This window comes from Lepus europaeus, chromosome 1 (assembly GCF_033115175.1).
Source record: "Lepus europaeus isolate LE1 chromosome 1, mLepTim1.pri, whole genome shotgun sequence".
NCBI lineage: Eukaryota > Metazoa > Chordata > Mammalia > Lagomorpha > Leporidae > Lepus > Lepus europaeus.
In genome coordinates, this window is record NC_084827.1 from 47,702,468 (window position 1) to 47,725,040 (window position 22,573).

Genomic DNA, 22,573 nt, shown 5'->3' on the forward strand with positions numbered 1-22,573 from the left:
GCAGGGAGGAGGCTGGGCGAGGACGGCGCTCGGGGCCCGCTGGCGCGGTGGGTGGCCGGGCCGGGTGCGGAGATGGGGCGGGCCGGGGCGGGGGACGGGGCCGGCGCGGCGCCGGGGCTGCCCAGGAAAGTTTGACTTCCAACTTAGGCTTGTGGGCGGAGGGTCGGCGGTGGGCCGGAGTGGGGGGCTGGCCGTGGTGGGGGATCCCCTCCTCCCCCCATCCCCCCAGTGAGGCGCCGCCTCCCTCACCGGGGCCTTGAGGGGCGCGGGCCGAGCTGGGGCGCTCGCGGAGCAGCTGGGCCCCGGGGCTCATTGTTACGCAGTTCGAATGAATGGGCTCCGCGGCGCCTGCGCAGTGAGACGGAGCCCGGGGGAAAAACAAGCCCGGAGTCCGGGCCTCGGTCACATGATGGGGGGAGGGGAGGGCGCGCGATGAATGGCGAAAGAGGGTGGGGGATGGACTCGGCGTGACCCAGAGCGGAGGCTTGGCCGACGCTCCCCGGCCCCGCCTGGCAGGCTGCGCGGAAGACGGGCCCGGAGCGGAGGCGGGCGCCCTCGGAGGCGCGCTGCGGGTCCGGCCGCAGTCGTGCGGGAAGCCGCGCCGACCCCAGGGCCGCGCACCAAAGTTTGTTGTTGGCGCAGCATGTGCTGGTGCCAGGACGGGAGGAGAGTTTAAAAAAACGAAAAACCACGCGAGTTGGAGTTGCACCCTCTGGGAAGCGGTGGAATGCTCCCGGCGGTTCCGAACAAGTGCTTTAGATGTCTCCTCCGAACAGCAGGGGCTGTAGCTTTGCCGTTAAAGCTGCCTTTTGAGAATCGGAACCTTTCAACGTTTGCAAACATTTTTCCGTTTTTACTGTTGACCGGGATAACGTGGAATGTATACCTTGGTACTTTTGATCCTGGTTTTGTTCCTCGTCTTTCTTTTGTAAACCAGAGTGTTAGGGTCATCTGTTCCGTTTCCTTTGTTAAAGTCGGTTGTTGCCAGTAGGCGATATTTGACACGGTTCCCAAGACGTTTGGATTGTGTTCCAGCGTTACATCCTTGAAGTTTTCAGCTACTTGGTGCTTTGGAGGACGCCATTTAACCACTTCAGAGCAAAGTGCTGTTTGTTGTGACGACTGATGATAGAGCAAACTTTTGATTTCACTTTCTAGTTGCCATCTTGGCTGCTTTTTTCCTGCGTGGAAATCCCTTTTCCTTTGTTCAGTGTTCCTTGTCCCAGAATTTCCTGCGCAGTCTCCCCAAACTTACGCACCTCCCAGTGTGCCTTCCCTACCTAGACAGGATCCTGTTCCTTTAAGCTTCGCCTTCATTACTGTGTATTAACTTCGTTGCACTGTGTCCTTATTATCCAAGTGCCCAGTGAAGAAGACAGATGGAATGGACTTATGAATGAATAAACTGCCAAGCCCTGTACATTCTTCAGGGTTAATTGAAAGCTGGTCTCTTGTGTCGCTGTTTAACATGAAAATATCATTACTTTTTTGAGCATAAATTACCTAAAGTTACTGCCATATTTATAGAGACAGTGCCTGCTTTTCATTTTTTTTAAAGTATGAAAGTAAATATTTATTTGGAATGGGGAAACAATTTAGAAAAATTGTAAATCACAAAATTCAAGAAAAACTATAGCTATAATCAGTAATATGAAAATGTTTAGGATAAAAATCAAGTTTAGGAAAATAAATTTCATAATGTGAATTTTTAGATGTTTTCAAGTTTTGTCATATGACTTATTTTGAAATTGACAGTACAGTTGTTAAACAATTTTGTCAATGGCTGCTTGTGGTATTACAGTTTTATGTTATCTTCATCATTATTGTTGAATGGACATGAAATTAGTAAGAACTTGTATAGATGTGATTGAACAGTGCCTGCCAAAGGCAAGGACGTGACCTGTAGCGGTATCTTTACATCTGCTACAATTCTGGTGGCAGAGGGTACTCAGGGACAGACAGGACAGCTCAGGTGTAGAGGTGAAATGATGTAGGGACATAAAGATGGTGAGTGATGTTCTGCAGTAGTGTATTTTACCAAAACATTATTATGGGAGTTGTTTTTTTCTGAGCATAGTGCTAAAGTAGAGTTGTGGAAACACTTTGGTGGGGAAAAAAGTGAAGTTTCATGGAAAAGATTCTGAAAGAACCGCATTAATGCCCTTCAGCTGCTTTTGGGGTAGGAAGTTTCATTGAATACAGTTAGTTAGGGAGGCTTGCTTTAACTTGGAGTTATATAATCCATTTTCAGTGTCTCAGTTCCTCCTGCACTCCCTCTCTTATGGTAATTGGAGGGTGTCCTTCCATCGCAATTAGAGGAGTCTAGGGAAGAGGCTGCCGGGATGTCTGGATTGACAGTGGGATGGTGAGGGATCAGGCAAGAGAGTGGATCAGTAGGTTGGAGTGGGAGTAGTTAGGCCTGTGGTTAAGAGATTTTGTGGATTTTTGCTTCTAAAAGTTTGTGTAACAAAAGCAATAGGGCCTTCTAATCCTCACCCAATAAAATTGCTAAGATTGGACATGACATTTCAAAGAACAACTTCTGTAGAATTTGACTCATCTCTGTGAAAATCACTGATCTAGTACAGAGTTGACACGTGCGGAGTTAACTAGTGTAAGAGGAAAGCTTTGTTGATGAGCATGAATGAACAATAGAATTAGTTCTGCCAAGAAATATTTGAAAGAGGAGCTTGTTTATCAAAATGAATCTCTAGCTGGTGCAATGTAACGGGGAGTAGTTCTGAATCAGGACACTTCTGGTATTCCTTCCTGTGTGAGAAGCCTGCCCTTTTCCCCAAAAGTAGTTTGACAGAAGAATGAGGCACTCTGGAGAGTCTCTTTGTGCATGTTTTCAAGTGCTTTGCTTATTTCTCACACTCACCGTGTGAGGTCAGTAGAGTATGGAGGTGCTAGCTCCAGCACCCAGCGCCAGTGAGGCTCCTGTGGTATTGGTAGTCCAGGCACTCGGACTGCTCAGTAATTTAACGGCAGCAAAACCTCAGTCACCTGAAAACCAGACTTAGGAGCCTTGATCAGCGAGGGTACAGACACATAGAGCTCTACTTCAACAGATGTTTATTTGGTCCCTCTTGTTGTTTGTAAGTGGCTCTGTTTTGAAGCTGAAATGCTTTTCCAGCTTCACTGAAGGAGTGTTGTGGTAGCACAGTGGTAGATAACTTAAGTGCTGAAGGAAATAAGGAAGTTGCAAGGAGATGGTAGTGTACCTGGTGAATGGCGATAGGGAAGAATGAGGAAGCCGGAGAGTCCTGGAGGGGAGGGGGAAGAACACACTGCACCTGTGCTGCTGTGGCCCCAAGAGCAGTGCTGTTGGTCTGCACAGGATAGCACTGGAGAGAGATGTGTAGTGCCACCTCTGAATTTCATAAGAAAGGTAAAGAATGGGACATTTTTAAAGTTTAATATCACAGTTGGCTGGGGGCGTGGGGGGGGGGGGTCAGTACTGTGGCACTTTGGTTACGCTGCCGCTGCTTGTGACTCCTGCATCCCATATTGGGAGCACCAGTTCTAGTCCCCGCTGCTCTGCGTCTGAGACGGCTTCCTGCTGGGTACCTGGGAAAGCAGTGGAAGGTAGTCCTGGAGCTTGAGCCTTTGGAGACCAAGATGGAGTTTCTGGTTCCTGGTTTCAGCCTGACCCAGAGAGGTCTATTGTAGCCATTTTGGGAGTGAACCAGTAGGTGGAAGATCTTTTCTCTCTGTATCCAGTGCCTCTCATTCTGCCTTTCAAATAAATAAATCTTAACCAAAAAAAAGAAAAGAAAAGAGATTGCAGTTGGTATTGACTAAATCAGCTGACATCTGTGTGTGACACATAGTACTGATGTTTCTTAGGATTTCTTTTAGTTTTTTAAAAGATTTTATTTATTTGAGAGGTAGAGTTAGAGAGAGAGAGATTCCATCTGCTGGTCCACTCGCCAAATGGCCAGAGCTGGGTTGATCTGAAGCCAGTAGCCAGGAGCTTATTCGGGTCTCCCACGCGGGTACAGGGGCCCAAGGACTTGGGCCATCCTCCGCTGCTTTTTTAGGGCATTAGCAGAGAGCTGGATCAGAAAAGGAGCAGCCAGGACATGAACTTGTGCCCATGTGGGATGTAGGTGCTGCAGGTGAAGGCTTAGCCTACTACACCACAGCACCTGTCCCATGTCCATTAGAATTTAAGTCATCAAAATAGGTTGTGTCCTGTATACTTAAAATCTTACAAGATTTTTATGGAAAGAGTTAAAATCTTCTAAGTTAATATTAAAGAACTCATGTAGAATGACTATTTCTCTTAGGAATCACTAAAAAAGGAATCTATATACTACCATTTGCCTTTTCTTTCCTAAGAATGTTTGCACAGTAAGCTGGAGGCAGGTGACTTCCCTGACAGAACTGGGAGTGTGAGTCCTCTTATTAACCTGCTCTCCCCTTAAGTATGGGAAAGGTGATTCTGCATATTTATATTGTGCTTCATTACGATTTTGTATAGATTGGAGAGTATGCCTAAGGTATAGTTCTGATTATGTTAGACCTCTGTGCTCCCACGTTGTCTGGTAACTTCCAGCAACACAAACCTTAGTAGTACTGAGTTTTTACAGCAATGAGATAGATGGTTTTATTATTTCCATTTTACAAAAAGCATGAGTATTTTAAGTAAGTCTTCAGAGCATGTAGCTAATAAGTGGCAGATATAGTATGTAACCGGGGGCAGCCTGATTGCAGAGTGCTGTTGTCTGCACAAACGTCTTCCTAACCTTGGATTGAAGCCTGTGATGCTGCTCTACCTTGCCGTGTGTCTTTAACAGCTGTAGTGTCAGGACCACATGACACAAAGGCCAGTCTCCTTTCTGGTGATACTAGGGTTTACATTTTTCTGATTTCATCTTGTACTTTACCAGATATGAGTATCATTCATTGGAGACCTCCTTTTTAAAAACAAAACAAAACAAAAAAAATTTATAGCCAAGCCTTCATCTTTTACAGAATTGTTATAATTTGCTTTTTTTTTTTTAAATATTTATTTTATTTATTTGAAAGAGTTAGAGAGGTCTTCCTCTCTACTGGTTAGCTCTCTAAATGGGTGCAACGGCTGGAGCTGAGCTGATCTGAAACCAGGAGCCAGCAGCTTCTTCTGGGTCTCCCTTGTGGGTTCAGAGGCCCAAGACCTTGGTGCATCCCATCTGCTTTCTTCTGGTTTCACTCCCCAAATGCTTGGAACAGCCAGGCCTGAGGCAGGCCAAAGGAAAGAGTCTTGAACTGCATCTGGGTCTCAGGTGGGTAGCAGGGACCCAGGTACTGAAACCATCATCTGCAGCCTTCCTAAGGTGCACTTTAGGAGGAAGCTGGACCGGAAACAGTCAGGATTCCATCCCAGGCACTCTGATAGGAGATTGCGCAGGTCTCCCAAGCAGCAGCTCACCTTGCTGTTCCAGTGCCCGCCCCCTCAAATCTCTTTTTCATACACGCATGCCCACATGCTCATCTTTTAAAAATACTTAACAAGTTCATAAGCGTTTTCCTATTTCATCTTTTCAGAGATCCATATCATTGAATACATCACTGGTGATGTACTAAAATTCACTTCCCTTCTTACTGCTGAACATGTTATTCCTAGTTTTCCACTCTTGTAAGTAGTATTTTGAAAGTATTTGCTTGTATCTCACTGTTTCAGATTCCTAGATCCAGATTAGCAGGTGCATGGCAATTAAATATACATGGAGCCAAACCCTGTATTGCCTTATTTCTTATACTCTTGAATGCTGTTGACCTAGACTCCTCAAAAATGGCCCTATTCCATGCATTGCTTTAGAGCCTTACACAGTCTCAGCTATAAGATGTATTATAATATAGTGAAAAGGGCATTGGGCTAGATGCAAGGAAACACGGAATTGGATTCCAGCTTGATCACCATTTAAATATGTGACTTAGTGACTGAGCTACTCAATAAACATCTTCATCTTTGAAATAGGGCCAGTGGCTAGCATCATGGCATAACAGGTAAAGCCTCTGCCTGCAGCGCCAGCATCCCATATGGGCCCCCCTTGTGTTCCAAGTGCTTCACTTCTGATCCAGCTCGCTGTTGTGCCTGGGAAAGGCAGCAGAAAGTGGCCCGGGTGTTTGGGTCTCTGCCACCCATGTGAGACCCAGAAGAAGCTCTTGGTTTTGTCCTGGCCCAGACCTGGCTGTTGTGGCCATCAAGGGAGTGAACCAGTGGATGGAAGATAACTCTCTCTTCTCTCTGAAACTCTTCCAAATAATTTTTTTTTTTAGTTGGGGCCAGCACTGTGGTACAGCAGGTGAAGCTGCCGCCTTCAACACCAGCATCCCATATGAGCGCTGGTTTGAGTCTCAGCTGTTCCACTTCTGATACAGCTCCCTGCTAATGCACCCGGGAAAGCAGTGGAAGTTGGCCCAAGTCCTTGGGTCCCAGCGCCCATAAGGGAGACCGGGAAGAGGCTCCTGGTTTCTGCTTGGCCCAGCCTTGGTCATTGCAGCCATTTGGGGGGTGAACCAGTGGATGGAAGACGTCTTATCTCCTTCTCTATTTAACTCTTTCAAAAAAAAAAAAAGTTTAAAATAGGGCAAATGATACAAAGTGGGAAAAAAAGATAAAATGGCTTCTGTTTAAATGTTTTATGACTGAGGTAGGACAACACTATATATATTTTGGATATTTAGTGTCTTAAATGGAATAGTTAATTTTAAGTAGTTAACATAGGAGACTGGATAGGGATTCAGCTTTAGCAGTTTGCTCTCTGCGAAATATTATGACAAGTTGTGTAATACATGCCCATAATAATCATGTATCATGCCATTACTTTAGGCAAATAATACTTTGTCTACCTAAAAGATGTTTGAGGCATTCAAAAAGAATTAACACGTTTTCAGCTTAGTGCAACGTACTGGTTAATCAGTCTGAGTGTATAGTTAGAGCAGATCTGCTGGGGTGTGATAATTTCCCACAGATTTGCTGCTGGAGGCAGCATAGTTAGCAAGGCACATCTGTTTCTCAAGTGTCTACCATGATTCTCAGCCCCCGCCTTCTCCCTGGGCGGGCGGCATGCAGGTGATGGACTGGGCTCGTTTAGCTTTATCAGTGATTCTCTTCAACCCCTGACGCATACAGAGTCACATGTATTCTGTAATAAATGATTTCAGGTCTGCGCCTAGAGTATACATGATTTATTTGCTCTGGGCTGTAGCTGGGTACCCTGCTTAAGCCTGTGCCACAATGCTGACCCCTTAAAAGCTCGTGAGAGAATCTAAGTTTCTTTTAAGTGTGTTAAAGCTGTCCACTTTCAGAATAAGAGGAAACAAAATAACGAACACAGTTGGTGAACAGAGAAATTAAAATTTTCAGTAAATAGACTATTTCTCCATTCTTTTTAAGTTTAATTGAGAAATGATTGTTAATTTCTTTTAAATAAGATTTACATGAAAAATATCTTGTTAGTCTCAGTATTTGCAACTAAAAGGAGAGTTACCAGGTTAAGGAAATAAAAGTACTTGTAATTCTGCTTTTATACTTTACAAGAAGAGAATTCTAGAATTTCAAGGTAACCGTCCTTTGGGCTCAGGTTTAGTCATGTAGTGCTGAGGTATGCAGCGGCAGGCCAAGATTCTGGGGAGCCAGAGTTGTCCTGGTCTCCCTGTGATTTGAGGGACACACGAAGGGCAGTGTGTGATTAAGTTAATACAGTGTTGTGATGTCTCTGATTATTTATACTTGTATCTCTCTCCAGATTGCATGACTTGACACTGTGTTCTTATATTATTTTTACTTTAAGTCGGAGCCCCATAACATGGTGTGGGAAGTGAAGACAAATCAGATGCCTAATGCAGTACAGAAACTCCTGCTGGTAATGGACAAGAGAGCTTCAGGAATGAATGACTCATTGGAGTTGCTGCAGTGTAATGAGAACTTGCCATCCTCACCTGGATATAACTCCTGTGATGAGCACATGGAGCTTGGTAAACAAAATATCACTTAGGGATCTCACTAAAATGCAGATTACTTTTAAAATTTGCTCAGCTTCTCCACCTATCTTGACTGCTTAAAAAAGTGTGTGGTGGTTTTATTTCTTGGGAATTTTCAACATTGTCTTGTTACTGCTGTTGAAATGCTACTTAAAATCAACATGAGTTTGGGTTGTTGATAGTTATCATAGACTTATTTACAAATTGTTAAACTTAACTGCTTTGCTTTGTATGTAAAGATTGAATTAAACACCTTAGGAAAACTCAGCTATGTGATTTTTAGAAAGATACTACCTCGGAAACATCTAGTGAACACCTAACCCCTGATGGTTAGGTGTTCTTCCTGGCCAGTCAGTTGGTGTGATAGGCAAATGAGGATCTGATGTTTGCAGTTAGTTATTTGTGGTGACCACTCTGGTTGAATTACCCCAGAGGTGGCCTATAGAAATGTGTTGGTTTGTTGAGAGTGTTTCGGATTGTGTTGCTTTGAGGTTTGTGCTCAGGAGTAAATAGCTAATGAGTGACCTTTGCTCGCTGCCCAGCCTTTCTGTCCAGCTTTGTCTCCATGTAGTATGGAGTTTCCATAATGCTCGTAAAAACCCCAAGAGGAAGAGATGACTATCTTCATTTTACTATGGTGAAATGGAGGAGGTTATGTGCTACCATAACATTTGGGAATTTGGAGACACTGAAGGTCTCAGGACATAATCTGTTTCCCAGAGATTTTTCTGGGCCTTAATATCCATTGCCTTGTGGGTATTGTTGAGCAAGGAGCACCATTTTACTCAAATAGTGGATTCAGAGCCATCATGTTTTAGGTTTCAGGAGGAAATCATACCCAAGGGAATCAAAAACTTGTTCCCTTCCACCCATGATTTCAGTTAAAAAGTAGTTAATTTCCTGATTTTGAAAGATAGAAACGAACCCTGTACAATAAATAAAGAAATGACAATCAAAGGGGGGTACTGGCAATTAGGGGAGTCAAATAGCTATAGCATTATTTGAATATTAGGGTGGCATTATCTTAAATTTGGTATTGTGTTTTAGAACTCTTGGGCTGCTCCATAAAAGGGGACTACCTCCTAGTCAGTTTAATGAATGGATGTTTAGATTCAGTGCTTTCTTATAAGTTTTGGTTTTAATAGGCTCATTGGAATATTTGCCTGAATAGGATGGAATATTTGCCTGAATAGGAACTATACAAGGATAATTTTAAAAGTTCATGGAAAAATAGAGTTGAAAGATGTTGGGGCTGGCACTGTGCCGTAGAAAGTTAAGCTGCCATCAGCAGCGCTGGCATCCATATGGATGCTGGTTTGAGTCCCAGCTGCTCCACTCCTGATCCAGCTCTCTGCTATGGCCTGGGAAAGCAGCAGAAGATGGCCCAAGTCCTCAGGCCCCTGCCACCCACATAGGAGACTTAGAGGAAGCTCCTGGCTTCGGCCTGTCCCAGCCCTGGCTCTTGCATCCATTTGGGGTGTGAACCAGCTGATGGTCTTATCACTCTCTCCTCTCTCTGTGTATCTCTGCCTTTCAAATAAATAAATAAATATTTTTAAAAAAAATGTTGGCACAAAAATTTCAAAAAAGTCTATGTGTGGTTTTTTCATACTCTAATTTCCCATGGACTTTTTTGGACTTCTTTGCGTATTCTTATGGTGACTCTTAGGAAGCTAGAGTGGGTTGGTTTGTGTGTGTTACCCATGGACCTGTAGTGGTTATGCTGGGGTTTTCCATGGACAGGGGCTGTTAGCTTTTAAGGCCTGCAAAGATGCTTCTTCTTCCCTTCTTTATACTCTTTCTCTTTTTTGTTTTTAAGGGTTCAGTTTTTTTGAATTCCTTGTTCCTTCCATTGTTTCTAAGCTCAGTGTGTATGTGAATGGTACTTAGTGTTTCAGTTGTCTTTGTCGAAGAGCTAAAGGTCTACCATAAACTACCTTTCGGGGATGTACCTACAAGAAGAATAATCAATAAATAGTACTGAGTTCAGCATTTCTTGGTTAAATGCTTTTAACACAGAATTGTCTAAGTAGTATCTAAATGTTCATGTCTGTATTCTCATTTTTGCAATATCTGCATACTAGGCTATAAAGTTTTGTAATTAATGACTATATATGAGTATATGTACACATACAATGTCTTCTTCCTTGTAAGGTGTTATGTAAAATATCCCAGTGGCCTATGTATTACTTCCTGGGGAGATTCATAAAACGGGGGCCAGGAGAGTCAGAAACCACAACCAGACCCTCTTTTTTTTTCATTCTGTTAGTAGTTGTGGTAACTGTTCACAATAGTGATATCACTTCTGCATTTGTTGGGTTTTCCATCAGCCTCTCTTGACCCTTAAGTGCATAAGGTATATCACTTTACAAATATGTTGCTTTCAGAAGAATATTTTTGAATTTAATTATGAATTTATGATTTTCCTCTCATAAAATATGTTCACTAGATTTGAGGATTTCTCTGCTGACTACCATTATAATGTGACTCCTTGTGTGAGTGATTTCTTTGTTACAGTTTTGAATGTGCTTCTTGCAGATGACCTTCCTGAACTTCAGGCTGTTCAAAGTGATCCTGCCCCTTCTGCCATATACCAGCTAAGTTCTGACGTTTCACATCAAGAATATCCAAGACCATCTTGGAACCAGAATACCTCAGATGTATCGGAGAATACTTACCGTGAGAATGAGGTGGATTGGCTAACAGAATTAGCAAATATTGCCACCAGTCCACAAAGTCCACTTATGCAGTGCTCATTTTACAACAGGTAAGAGCATTGATTATTTTTGTTTAAAACTTCAAATGTTGGGGTGGGGATTTGGCTCAGTGGGTAAGTTGCCACTAAAGATGCTGGCATCCTGTATGTGGGGTATCTGTCCTGCTACTCTGCTTCTGATCCAGCTTCCTGTTCTTGCACACCCTGGGAGGCAGCAGATGATGGTTCCAGTGCCTAGGTTTTTGCCAGTCCACATGGGAGACCTGGATGGAGTTTGTGGCTCCTTGCTTCAGCCTGACCTTGCCCTGGCTATTGCCAGTATTTAGACAATGAATTAGCTGATGGGAGCGCTCTGTTTCTCTGCCTTTTGGGTAAAATAAAGTCAAAATGACTAAAAATTTTAAAAACTTTTAATATTATGAAGGCTATTGAATTTTTTTCAGTTTCAAAGGTACTAATGCTGTTTACCATCTAATGAATGAATCACTTAAATTTGGTTTAAGTCTTTAGAATTCAGTTAGTTTTTGTTGTTTAAATATGTTGTTTATTTGAAAGTCAGAATTTCAGGGAGAGAGGGAGAGAGAGAGAGAGAGAGACAGAGAGACAAAGGTATCTTGCATCCTCTGGCTCACTTTCTAGATAGCTTCAGTGGCCAGGTTAGGCAGTGCTGAACCTAGGAGCCAGTAGCTTCTTCTCTGTGTCTAACATGGGTGGCAGGAGCCCAAACACTTGGGCCATCTTCTGCTTTTTTCCCCAGATGCATTAGCAGAGAGCTGGATCAGAAATGGAGTAGCCAGGACATGAACCTGTGCCCATATGGGATGCTGGTGTTGCAGGTGGCAGCTTTACCCACTTTGCCACAACACTATTTTCAAGGAGTTATTTCACCCAATACTGTGATTTCATAATTGGAGAATTATATAAAGACATGAGAACAACCATTTAAAAATTTTTTTTAAGTGTTTAAAAGTCATCAAAGTGGTCAGGCGCTGTGGCATAATGGGTGAAGCCACCGCCTGCAGTGCCAATATCCCATACGGGCACCGATTTGAGACCTGGCTGCTCCACTTCCGATCTAGCCTTCTGCTGTGGCCTGGGAAAGCAGCAGAAGATGGCCCAAGTGCTTGGGCCCCTGCACCTACATGGGAGACCCAGAGGAGGCTCCTAGCTCTTGGCTTTGGACTGGCGCAGCTCTGACTGTTGCAGCCATTTGGGGAGTAAACCAGCAGATGGAAGATCTTTCTCTCTCTGCCTCTATGAATCTCTGTAATTGTGCCTTTCAAATAAATAAATAAGTCTTTTAAAAAAAGAAGTTCTCAAAAATAAATTAGAGTAAGAAATATGCCTGCTTTTAGAAACAAAAATATTTGCTTAAAGAACCACAGTAATAATATACATTGTACTTTAAGCTTGTATTAACCTTGAAGTTAGTTCTTTTTGCTTTAGGCTTATGTCTTCCACAATGTATGTGGCTTTATTTGTCTATTTGCTGATTCTGAAGATTACTAATGCTAAAATCCTGAAGTTATAAAAATGGACTCCTATTAGCAAAAATGACTGTATATCCAGTTAAGTGTTTAAGAAGTAGAGAGTTGTGTGAAATTATGGTGGCTTCCAACTAATATTTCTAGGAGATCTAAGTGAATAGCAACATATCATCTATCCCCTAAAAATAATATGGAGAAATACGATAGCTTGTAAGGGAAAGAAGTGCCTAGATTTGCATGCTGTGGGTAGAAAATGATAGACCAGAGTCCATACTACTAGGCTGCAGGAGTAACTGGAATCCTGGTCCTGGTGCTAGGTTAGTGTACTGCTTTGCCAAAGAATAAACTTTTTAACCTTGAAACCTAGGTTTTCTTGTGACCTACTGGGTTGCCTTTAAAAAATTCATTTTGCATGGTAATTGGTTTTTATTAGAGCAAATTCAATTGAGTTAACTTTATTTTAATCACATGTAAGTTCCCATAGGGAAGAAAATTTGCCTTTCAGAGTATTATTTCTTTGTAATTCTAGTTTTCAGTGTAATCATAATAATCAAAATGCTAAAAAATGCTTTAAGATATTTTATTTACTTTTTAAAGATTTATTTATTTGAAAGGCAGTATTACAGAGAGGCAGAGGCAGAGAGAGAGGTCTTCCATCCACTGGTTCATTCCCCAGATGGCTACAACTGCTGGAGCTGTGCCAATCCAAAGCCAGGAGCCAGGCGCTTCTTCCGGATCTCCCACGCGGGTACAGGGGCCTAAGGACTTGGGCCATCTTCCACTGCTTTCCCAAACCATAGCAAAGAGCAGGATCAGAAGTGGAACAGCTGGGATTTGAACCGGCGTCCATATGGGATGCTGGCACTACAGGTGACAGCTTTATCTGCTGCGCCACAGCGCCAACCCCTAGATTTTTTATAAAAACAAACCCTGACTTAATTATTGGGTCTCTTCCTACCATTTCTGGTCTAGAGATAATACTTTGCATTTTTCACAGCAGAGTCATGAGTTAATGAGTTAATCATGTAGTTCCTAAACAGTGAGTAAACCCTTCGGAAGCAAAACAGTATGAAGACCTACGTAAGGGGTTATCTCCCCAAGGATGTGATTTACTCTACACGTCTTCGTTTCCCTTAGCATAGAAAGAATCATTCTGCTGTCTTGCCAGCCGTTGGTGCTGTCAGTGGCTGCCTATGAACTTCTCATGCAGTGTTAATCCCCACCAGCGTTTGAGCTCTTGATGTGTGCAGTCATAATTGTTCAGCACCAAAGTGTTGCTGCACAGATAGCATGCAGATCGGTGTTAGGCAGGCTGTAGCATGGTAATTTTCATAGAGTATTTAGGCCACCAGCATTTTACAACATTGTTACTTATATTTTAAGTCATCATACTACTGAAAGAATTGATGAAACTTTTGTCTATTCATCATGAGTCAGGGATAAGCAAAAGGAATTTGTAGCAGTTTTCCTTCCTTTCATATTTTATATACATCTAAATATGTAATAAAAGGAACAAGTTGTTTAGAGAGGAAACATTCAGTGTGTAATTTAAAATACAGACTTGATGGGAGAGTATGTAGGCTATATGGGAATTTGAGGGACGACTTACTTATTTATTTTTTTTAAAGATTTAAGCCAGGAGCCTTCTCCAGGTCTCTCACATAGGTACAGGGGCTCAAGGACTTGGGCCATCTTCTACTGCTTTCCCAGGCCACAGCAGAGAGCTGGATCAGAAGTGGAGCAGCCAGGACTCGAACTGGCGCCCATATGGGACGCCAGCATTGCTAGGCGGCAGCTTTAGTCATAGCACTGGCCATGGGACTTCTCATTTAAGGAGTAATATGAAAATGAAAGCATAGTTTCATAGATCCTCATTTTTACATCATTTCTGTGAAGGTACAATGAAAAGATCGTTTTTTAAAAATATTTATTTTCTTTATTAGAAAGGATTGTTGGGGGGGGGGGAGGGGTTACTCCCTGGATGGTCTCAACAGGCTAGGCCAGACAGGAGCCAGGAGCCCAGGAGTTCCTCTGGGTCTCTCAGGTGGGTGCAGGGGCCCAAGGACTTGGGCCATTCTCTGCTGCTTTCCCAGGAGCACTAGCAGGGAGCTGGATCAGAAGTGGAACAGACAGGAGGTGAATCAGTGCCTATATGGGATGCTGGCATTGCAGGAAATAACTTTACTTGTTAGGTCGCAATGCTGACCCGAGTGAGAAGGTCTTTTTTTTTTTTTTTTTTTTTTTTTTTGACAGGCAGAGTGGATAGTGAGAGAGACAGAAAGGTCTTCCTCTTTGCTGTTGGTTCACCCTCCAATGGCCGCTGCGGCTGGCACATTGGCTGATTCGAAGCCAGGAGCTTCTCCTGGTCTCCCATGTGGGTGCAGGGCCCAAGGACTTGGACCATCCTCCACTGCCTTCCCGGGCCATAGCAGAGAGTTGGCCTGGAAGAGGGGCAACCGTGATAGAATCCGGCGCCCCGACCGGGACTAGAACCCGGTGTGCTGGCGCCGCAAGGCGGAGGATTAGCCTGTTAAGCCACGGCGCCGGCCTGAGAAGGTCTTAATTGAGGATAAAATAAAAATTGAAGGGGGGAATAAAGATTTTTCAGGAAATAAGAGAAGGATTGGAAAGATGTTCTTCTTCTCCCCTTTAAAAAAATGGTTATTAGTACAGACATAACATCAATTAGCTACATTTGATATATAATAACTTCTTTTTTTAAGATTTATTTATTTATTTGGAAGTCAGAGTTACACGCAGAGAAGGAAAGACAGAGAGAGAGACAGACAGACAGACAGACAGTGAGGTCTTCCATCTGCTGGTTTATTCCCCAATTGGCTACAACAACTGGAGCTGCGCCGATCCAAAGCGAGGAGCCAGGAGCTTCTTCTGGGTCTCCCACATGGGTGCAGCGGTTTGAGGACTTGGGCCATCTTGTACTGCTTTCCCAGGCCATAGCATAGAGCTGGATTGGAAGTGGAGCAGCCAGGACTCGAACTGGCGGCCATAGGGGATGCTGGCACTGCAGGCTGCACCTGCTGTACCACAGCGGGGGCCCCTGTATAGTAACTTTTTAACAAATTTGAATTAGAAAATAAGATACAGTGTCTGGCACTGTGGTGTAGTGGGTAAAGCCACTGCCTGCTGTGCTGGCATCCCATATGGGAACCAGTTCAAGTCCCAACTGCTCCACTTCTGATCCAGTTCTCTGTTATGGCCTGGGAAAGCAATAAAAGATGGCCGAAGTCCTTGGGCCCCTGCATCCACGTGGGAGACCCAGAAGCAGCTCCTGGCTTCAGATCAGCTCAGCTCTGGCTGTTGCGGCCATCTGAGGAATGAATCAGCAAATGGAAGACTGCTCACTCTTTCTCTTGTCAGCCTCTCTGTAACTCTGCCTTTCAAATAAAACAAATCCTAAAAAAAGATACAGTGTCCAGTTATAAGGAGTGGCAAATAGGCTGCTTTCTGTTACAGTTTAAACATTTTTGTTTAGACATTTTTGTTTCAAGGAGTTCATTTTCATTGTTTTTGCTCAATGACACACTGGTTGATAAAGAGTTTGGGGTTGGTCATTTTAAGCATTGGTGCTATATTCATTCCAAGACTTACTGAGGGTACCCCAGTAGAGGAAAGAAATGGATGATGTGTTGCTATGGGTTAACTAAATGGAACAGGAGCAGTAATTGAAAATTCATTGTCAGATGCGGTGTGTGAGGAGGGTTCGGGTAAGAAATAGCATGTGGTGAATGAAGCCTTGCTGTGTGTACTCGTGTTCGCCAGTGGTGTTTCAGATGAGTGACAATGAATACGAAGTTCTTCTCAAAAGGAAGGCTGTATTTTAAGCACCTATGCTTTATAATTAAAACTTTGAAAACTTTGGTTTTAGATCATCTCCTGTGCACATCATAGCTACTAGCAAAAGTTTACATTCCTACGCACGCCCTCCACCAGTGTCCTCGTCTTCGAACCCTCATCACCACTGGAAGGAGGGGACCCCAGTGAGACATGAACGGGTGAGTTCCTTCAGGAGGTCACGCTTTCATGAAGGTTGCACCTGCCTTAGACACCTGCCCCGTCTTAAGAAACTCCTTGGAAGCACATACAGATAGGAGAAAGTATGTCTCGTTCTGCTGGTGTCAGGATGGCATTTTGTAAACAGCTCATTAACTGTTAGGACAGTCTGTAACAAGTGGGAGTGCACATTTTCCCCTAAGTTTAGAATGATTAAGTTATTAACTAATAAAAGGATAAGCTTGAAAGCTTGGCATAGAAACAGGTATTAAAAGATACAAAATAAGGTTATCATATTTTTCTCCATAGGCAAACAGTGAGTCAGAGTCTGGCATTTTCTGCATGTCCTCCCTGTCAGATGATGATGATTTGGGGTGGTGCAATTCCTGGCCTTCCACTGTTTGGCACTGTTTTTTGAAAGGTAAAAACCAAACCAAAACAAAACAAAACAAAAAACGAAATACGTGGCTGTTGAGCAGCGTCAGTAGGTAGCGTGCATGTCACATATCTAATTCTCGTTTTCTGCTTAAACTTCAGGCACACGGCTGTGCTTTCATAAGGGAAGCAATAAGGAGTGGCAGGATGTTGAAGATTTTGTTAGAACTGAAAGTTGTGAAAATGAGGACGACCTCCAAATGAGCACTCACAAGGTTAATTTCAAATTCTTCAGAAATCTTTCTAAATGAGGCATAAGGTTATGGTGAATCTGTGAGCATGCCTTCTGTTTGCTTCATGTTAAGTGACACTGTACGTCTCAGGTGCTGGTTTCTCCTGAGGGAGAGGAGCAGTGATTTAGGCTTACCTGCTTATGCTTTCTTGGATAGGAAAAACAGGATGTTTCATAGTGCTTTTTTGTATTTTATATATTTTATATTGGGGAACACTAAATTGTCATAAAAATGAAGTAATCAAAGCTTTGTCTTAGGTAATCTACAGAAACTCCCCTGTAGATAATTGACGGTGTTTAAATGATCTTACCAAACACAAGCAATTTCAGCAAAAGCAGTAGTGAACATTAGGATTAGGGATTGACACCTTTCACGTTGAGATCTTCAATTCTGCATCTCTGCTGTTAGCAGAAAGAACCGCCATGAAGTGTGCTTGCTTGCAAGTCCTTTTCCGTCTGTCTGTCTGTTGCTTCTCTTGAAAGAAAGTCTTGGCCTGGCTGCTTTCACTCCCCAGCCCTGCCCCTCGCTGCCATTACCCTTCACCCCTGTTCACGGTAGTCAGACTTTGGCCTATACTGCATGACTAGAAGCGTCCCAGCTTACTGGCATTGTTCTGATTTCTAGGACCTGAGACTTAGGCTTGGTCTGATGCTCCGCAGTACTAGATACGGTGTTTCTGACATCTTCCCTTGATGGTGGAGCGTGGCAGTGCCCTAGTCCTCGTTCCTTTCTCCTGCGCTTGCCTGCCCAGGGTAATGCGCCGAAGCCCGAGTTCTGCCCCTCTGCACTCTCGCCATCGCTTCCTTTCTGCTCATGATGTCAGTATTGCCTCCACAGTGTCTTGAGGAAAGCACTTAGGACTTGGAGTCAGAACATCTGGGTTTGGTTTCTGCCTCTCCAGGCACTGTTTGTATGATGGCCTTGGACAGGTCGCTAACTCCTTTGAACGCTGGCTTCCACATCTGTACAATGAGACTGGATTGGTTGTAAGGTGTCGAAGCTCCAAGAATCAGATTACTTATAAATATGCATCTGTAGCCTTCACCTACCCATTTCCAACTGCATGTTAGATATCTCATGAATGTCCGCACCTCAAACTCCGGCCCACTGAAGCTCTACTGACTTCTCTCTGACCCCTCTTGGGGTCTTTTAAAGTGACTATTCTTCTTGCTGACCTGATTCGCAATCATCAGGTTGTCTTACTGTTCCCATTCTCTCCTTCAGTACTTCATGCGTGCACTAATATAACAATGATTGGATATTCTAGCTAGCTGTTGGCATTTTTGTTGCAGGGTAAGAATCACGTCTTGTTGGTATTTTTAGATCTTATGACTTAGCATGTACTAAATGCTCCATAAATATTCATGATTCATCTCTCCTTTTTAGCCTTATTTGCCCCAAATCTGAACTCACCTTGTATTTTTAGCAAATACTCAACATTCTCCAAGGAAGCTGCTCATGACAACTTGTTTCTGTGCAAGGCGTGTTCTCGTTCTACCATTCTACATTTTGTTCTTTTAGATCCCAGTTCAAATGGAACTGAAAGCCATCACTAGTATCTTTTAGAATGAGTATCTTCTTTTACTAAACTCCATCGGCCTTACTCAAGTTAAAAGTGCTTATTACCATCTGCCTCATACATACTGTAGTTCTTTATATGTGTGCCTTTCTGCCTACTGGTTTGGAAACTCTTTAAAGGCACAAGTTCTCTTTGTTATTTTTCCCACAGAGTCTTACACGTGATGAAAACTTCACTGTGTGCTGAGTTGAACATTTCCGATTCATTCACTCTGTGCATATATTTTCAGGGCTATGGTTCTGATGGTCTAAAGTTGTTATCACATGAAGAAAGTGTGTCATTTGGTGAGTCTGTACTGAAGTTGACTTTTGATCCTGGTACAGCAGAAGATGGCTTACTTACCGTAGAGTGTAAGCTGGACCACCCTTTCTATGTTAAAAATAAAGGTAGGGCTTTGATTTGAGTTTGTAGTAACTTTTAAAAGTTTCTTAAATCTCTGATTATGTAGTTTGGCTTTGATGATTAAAGGGGGAAAAAGATTTGAAGGGAAAATTTCCTTCAAACTAAGTAAAAATGCCATAGGAAATGCTTATTATAATAATATCTAATGATGCTCGAGTATCTTAACAATAGTCAGATGGGTGTCTAATTTCTACAGGATTCCTCTAGCGTGCTATAATAAGTTCTGTGTTATTCTGGTATAGTTTGGGGAATGTTGTATTCTGGTAATCGCATGATAAGTTGTAAAGCTGAATCATTTTTCAAAGGCTTACTAGAATAACACCATAACACCATGCTAAACATAATGTGAGAGTTCAGAGACTATTTCATGGTACTAATTATCATCATTTATCACTATCTTACAGGTTGATGGAAGTGCTGATTGACAGAGATGTAGATATTAATAAAGTGTGTAGTTATACTAGTTTGGAGGGCTTTTACATTGTTGAAAGGAAATAATTACCTAGTACTTTTACCACAGACGCATGACCTGTGTTAGAAAAATCTAAATTTTAAGTAATTATTTTAATAACTTTTAAATTTTTTAGATGCAGAAATAATGGTAGGTCTGTTATAAAATAATCTGGGTGCTTTCTTTCACTCACCCTTTACGCTACTGTTGTTTGCCTTTAGGTTGGTCATCATTTTACCCAAGCCTGACTGTGGTACAGCATGGCATTCCATGTTGTGAAGTCCACATTGGCGATGTCTGTCTACCTCCCGGACACCCCGATGCCATTAATTTTGATGATTCAGGGGTCTTTGATACATTTAAAAGGTAATATTAGGCTAAATCCCTTTTTTTATTTACATTTATTCTTAATTTCTTTAATGATTGCTAAGTCAAATATTTAGAATTTGATAATTACAAAAGGACTACTTAAAGTGTAATCATGATGACATGACAAACTAGGTGGTTAAGTGTGAAGAATTAGAAGTTTTACATGATGGCCGGCGCCGTGGCTTAACAGGCTAATCCTCTGCCTTGCAGCGCCGGCACACCGGGTTCTAGTCCCGGTTGGGGTGCTGGATTCTATCCCGGTTGCCCCTCTTCCAGGCCAGCTCTCTGCTATGGCCCTGGAAGGCAGTGGAGGATGGCCCAAGTGCTTGGGCCCTGCACCCGCATGGGAGACCAGGAGAAGCACCTGGCTCCTGGCTTCGGATCAGCGAGATGCGTTGGCCGCAGCGGCCATTGGAGGGTGAACCAACGGCAAAGGAAGACCTTTCTCTCTGTCTCTCTCTCTCACTATCCATTCCGCCTGACAAAAAAAAAAAGAAGTTTTACATGAGTAGTCATATGGACAAAGTGAGTTTATAAAACATTTAGGATTAGATTAGGAACAATATCACACTGCATGACCAAGAATTTAGTGGATCAGCTTTGATAGTTACATTTGAAAAATCTGCTATGTTTAACCAGCCTGTAAGCCTACTAGTCTTCATAGCTAACTCTTTCTTTGTGAGTAGTTACCTACGTTTACTACTTCTTATTTTCATCAAGGACATTAGTTTAAAAATAGCAAAAATTTGATGTTTGGAGATTTAGAAAGAGAGCAGTTTTTCCTGAGTTTACCTTGCTAGTAACTAGCAGAATAAAACATGAACCTATGTGTCCCAACTGTAAGTTGACTAGTGTCTCAGTTTACATGGGACTTTCCTGGGTTCAGCACTGAGTCCAGCATTCTTTTTTTTTTTTTTTTTTTTTTTTTTGACAGGCAGAGTGGATAGTGAGAGAGAGAGAGAGAGAGAGAAAGGTCTTCCTTTTTGCCGTTGGTTCACCCTCCAATGGCCGCTGCGGCCGGCGCATCGCGCTGATCCGAAGTCAGGAGCCAGGTGCTTCTCCTGGTCTCCCATGCGGGTGCAGGGCACAAGGACTTGGGCCATCCTCCACTGCCTTCCCGGGCCATAGCAGAGAGCTGGCCTGGAAGAGGGGCAACCGGGATAGAATCCGGCGCCCCAACCGGGACTAGAACCCGGTGTGCCGGCGCTGCAAGGCAGAGGATTAGCCTGTGGAGCCACGGCGCCGGCCTCCAGCATTCTTTTAAAACCCTCAGTCCTGACATACTGGGCCAGTTGTTTACCCTGCTCTCAGAAGGTACCCAGAGAAAGCCTTTATCTGGGATTTAAAAACTCTTTCTTTTTTGAGATGATTATCCAGTATATAAACATGTAAAGAACTAAGTAAAGAATTCTTCAGAGTTCATATTGTCCTGTACTTCTTATTTCATTCAACAATATACAATATATTTTATATATTCCTAAGGATAAGAGACACTTACTAAAAAAGCAGCTAGCATAGGGCCTGCACCGCAGTATCTTTCATAAATGTCCACGACATTGGAATCTAAATGCTGTTTGACTGCATTTCTTAGTTTCTTTGAAAAACTATAGAAAAAATCAGAGGATTTTAAGTATTCTTAGAATGTAGATACTGGTAAGTATGTTTTTGGTCAGGGTGTAACTTAATAGAAAATTTTGGGGGATACTTTGGCTTTATCTTGTAAAGGTGAGTATCAGCAATTCCATGTCCATTACACATATTCCAGAGGAAAATTCTTGTGGATAGAACAAGGTGATAGGGGCTGGTGCCGTGGCTCACTTGGTTAATCCTCCGCCTGCGATGCTGGCATCCCACGTGGGCGCTGGGTTCTAGTCCCGGTTGCTCCTCTTCCAGGCCAGCTCTCTGCTGTGGCCTGGGAGTGCAGTGGAGGATGGCCCAAGTGCTTGGGCCCCTGCACCCGCATGGGAGACCTGGAAGAGGCACCTGGTTCCTGGCTTCGGATCAGCACAGAACCGGCCATTGAGGCCATTTGGGGAGTGAAGACCTTTGTCTCTGTCTCTCTCTCACTGTCTATAACTCTACCTGTCAAATAAAAAAAAAATAAAAATAATAATTAAAAAAAAAAGGAACAAGGTGATGTGTAAATAAGCTTGTAGCTAGCTCTATTGCTCATAATAAAAATGTTATCAAACATTATCACTACCTACTAACTGAAGGGTAGATACATAAAGTATAATCATGCAGTGAAACTTTTTATCAGTTGAAAAAAATTGTAAGCTTTATAAATAATCTTCATCTTACAGTTATGTTGGGGGGTCCCCTAAGACCACACTGTGATTCTGTGATTCACCACAGTTGTGTTCATTGCCACGATTTATTGTGGCAAGGATCAGGAAAAGGAAAGAAATGGAGTGAAAGTCTGGGGGAAGCCAGGCTTGCGAGGTCCCCTCCCGGTGGAGGAAGGCACGGAAGACGTGCTGAATTCCTTCTGCGGGAGTTGTGACAACACGTGTGAAGTGCTGTCTACCGGGGCCGCTCGTGAAGATGCCCAGCATCCAGGCTTTTTACTCTGAGCTGATCGCACTTGGTGCCTATCAATCCCGGACTTCCAAGAGAAAAGCATGTGTTTCAGAGTTGTTTGTGCAGTTTAGTTGCAGGAAGCGATTCTCGTCAGTGTGGGCGTGGTAGGAACCATGGGAAAGTCCCAAAGGCCAGCTGTATGCGAACACCTGTGAAAGGATACCACTCAGGCCTGCTATACTGTCTTTTTTGCACAATAAAACATTATGTTATGTGCTAATGTAATAAGCATATTAACATAATACTTTGATAGTATTTATATTTATGAATAATAGGTTATTTTCATAATAGAATGAGAAACCGTTTAAGGAGACTGGTTATCTTTGGGGCTGGCCA

At 43.0% G+C, this 22,573-nt stretch overlaps 1 protein-coding gene across 1 annotated transcript in view; it reads left to right on the forward strand.

Annotated features, from left to right (window-relative positions):
- Window positions 1–22,573, forward strand: part of HBP1 (HMG-box transcription factor 1) — a 32,800-nt gene that overhangs the window by 442 nt on the left and 9,785 nt on the right. The window contains exons 2-8 of the mRNA XM_062174901.1: window positions 7,785–7,968; window positions 10,513–10,741; window positions 16,064–16,190; window positions 16,498–16,609; window positions 16,726–16,838; window positions 18,665–18,821; window positions 19,510–19,654. Coding sequence (XP_062030885.1) covers window positions 7,785–7,968; window positions 10,513–10,741; window positions 16,064–16,190; window positions 16,498–16,609; window positions 16,726–16,838; window positions 18,665–18,821; window positions 19,510–19,654 — 1,067 coding nt within the window. The remainder of the gene's footprint in view (window positions 1–7,784; window positions 7,969–10,512; window positions 10,742–16,063; window positions 16,191–16,497; window positions 16,610–16,725; window positions 16,839–18,664; window positions 18,822–19,509; window positions 19,655–22,573) is intronic.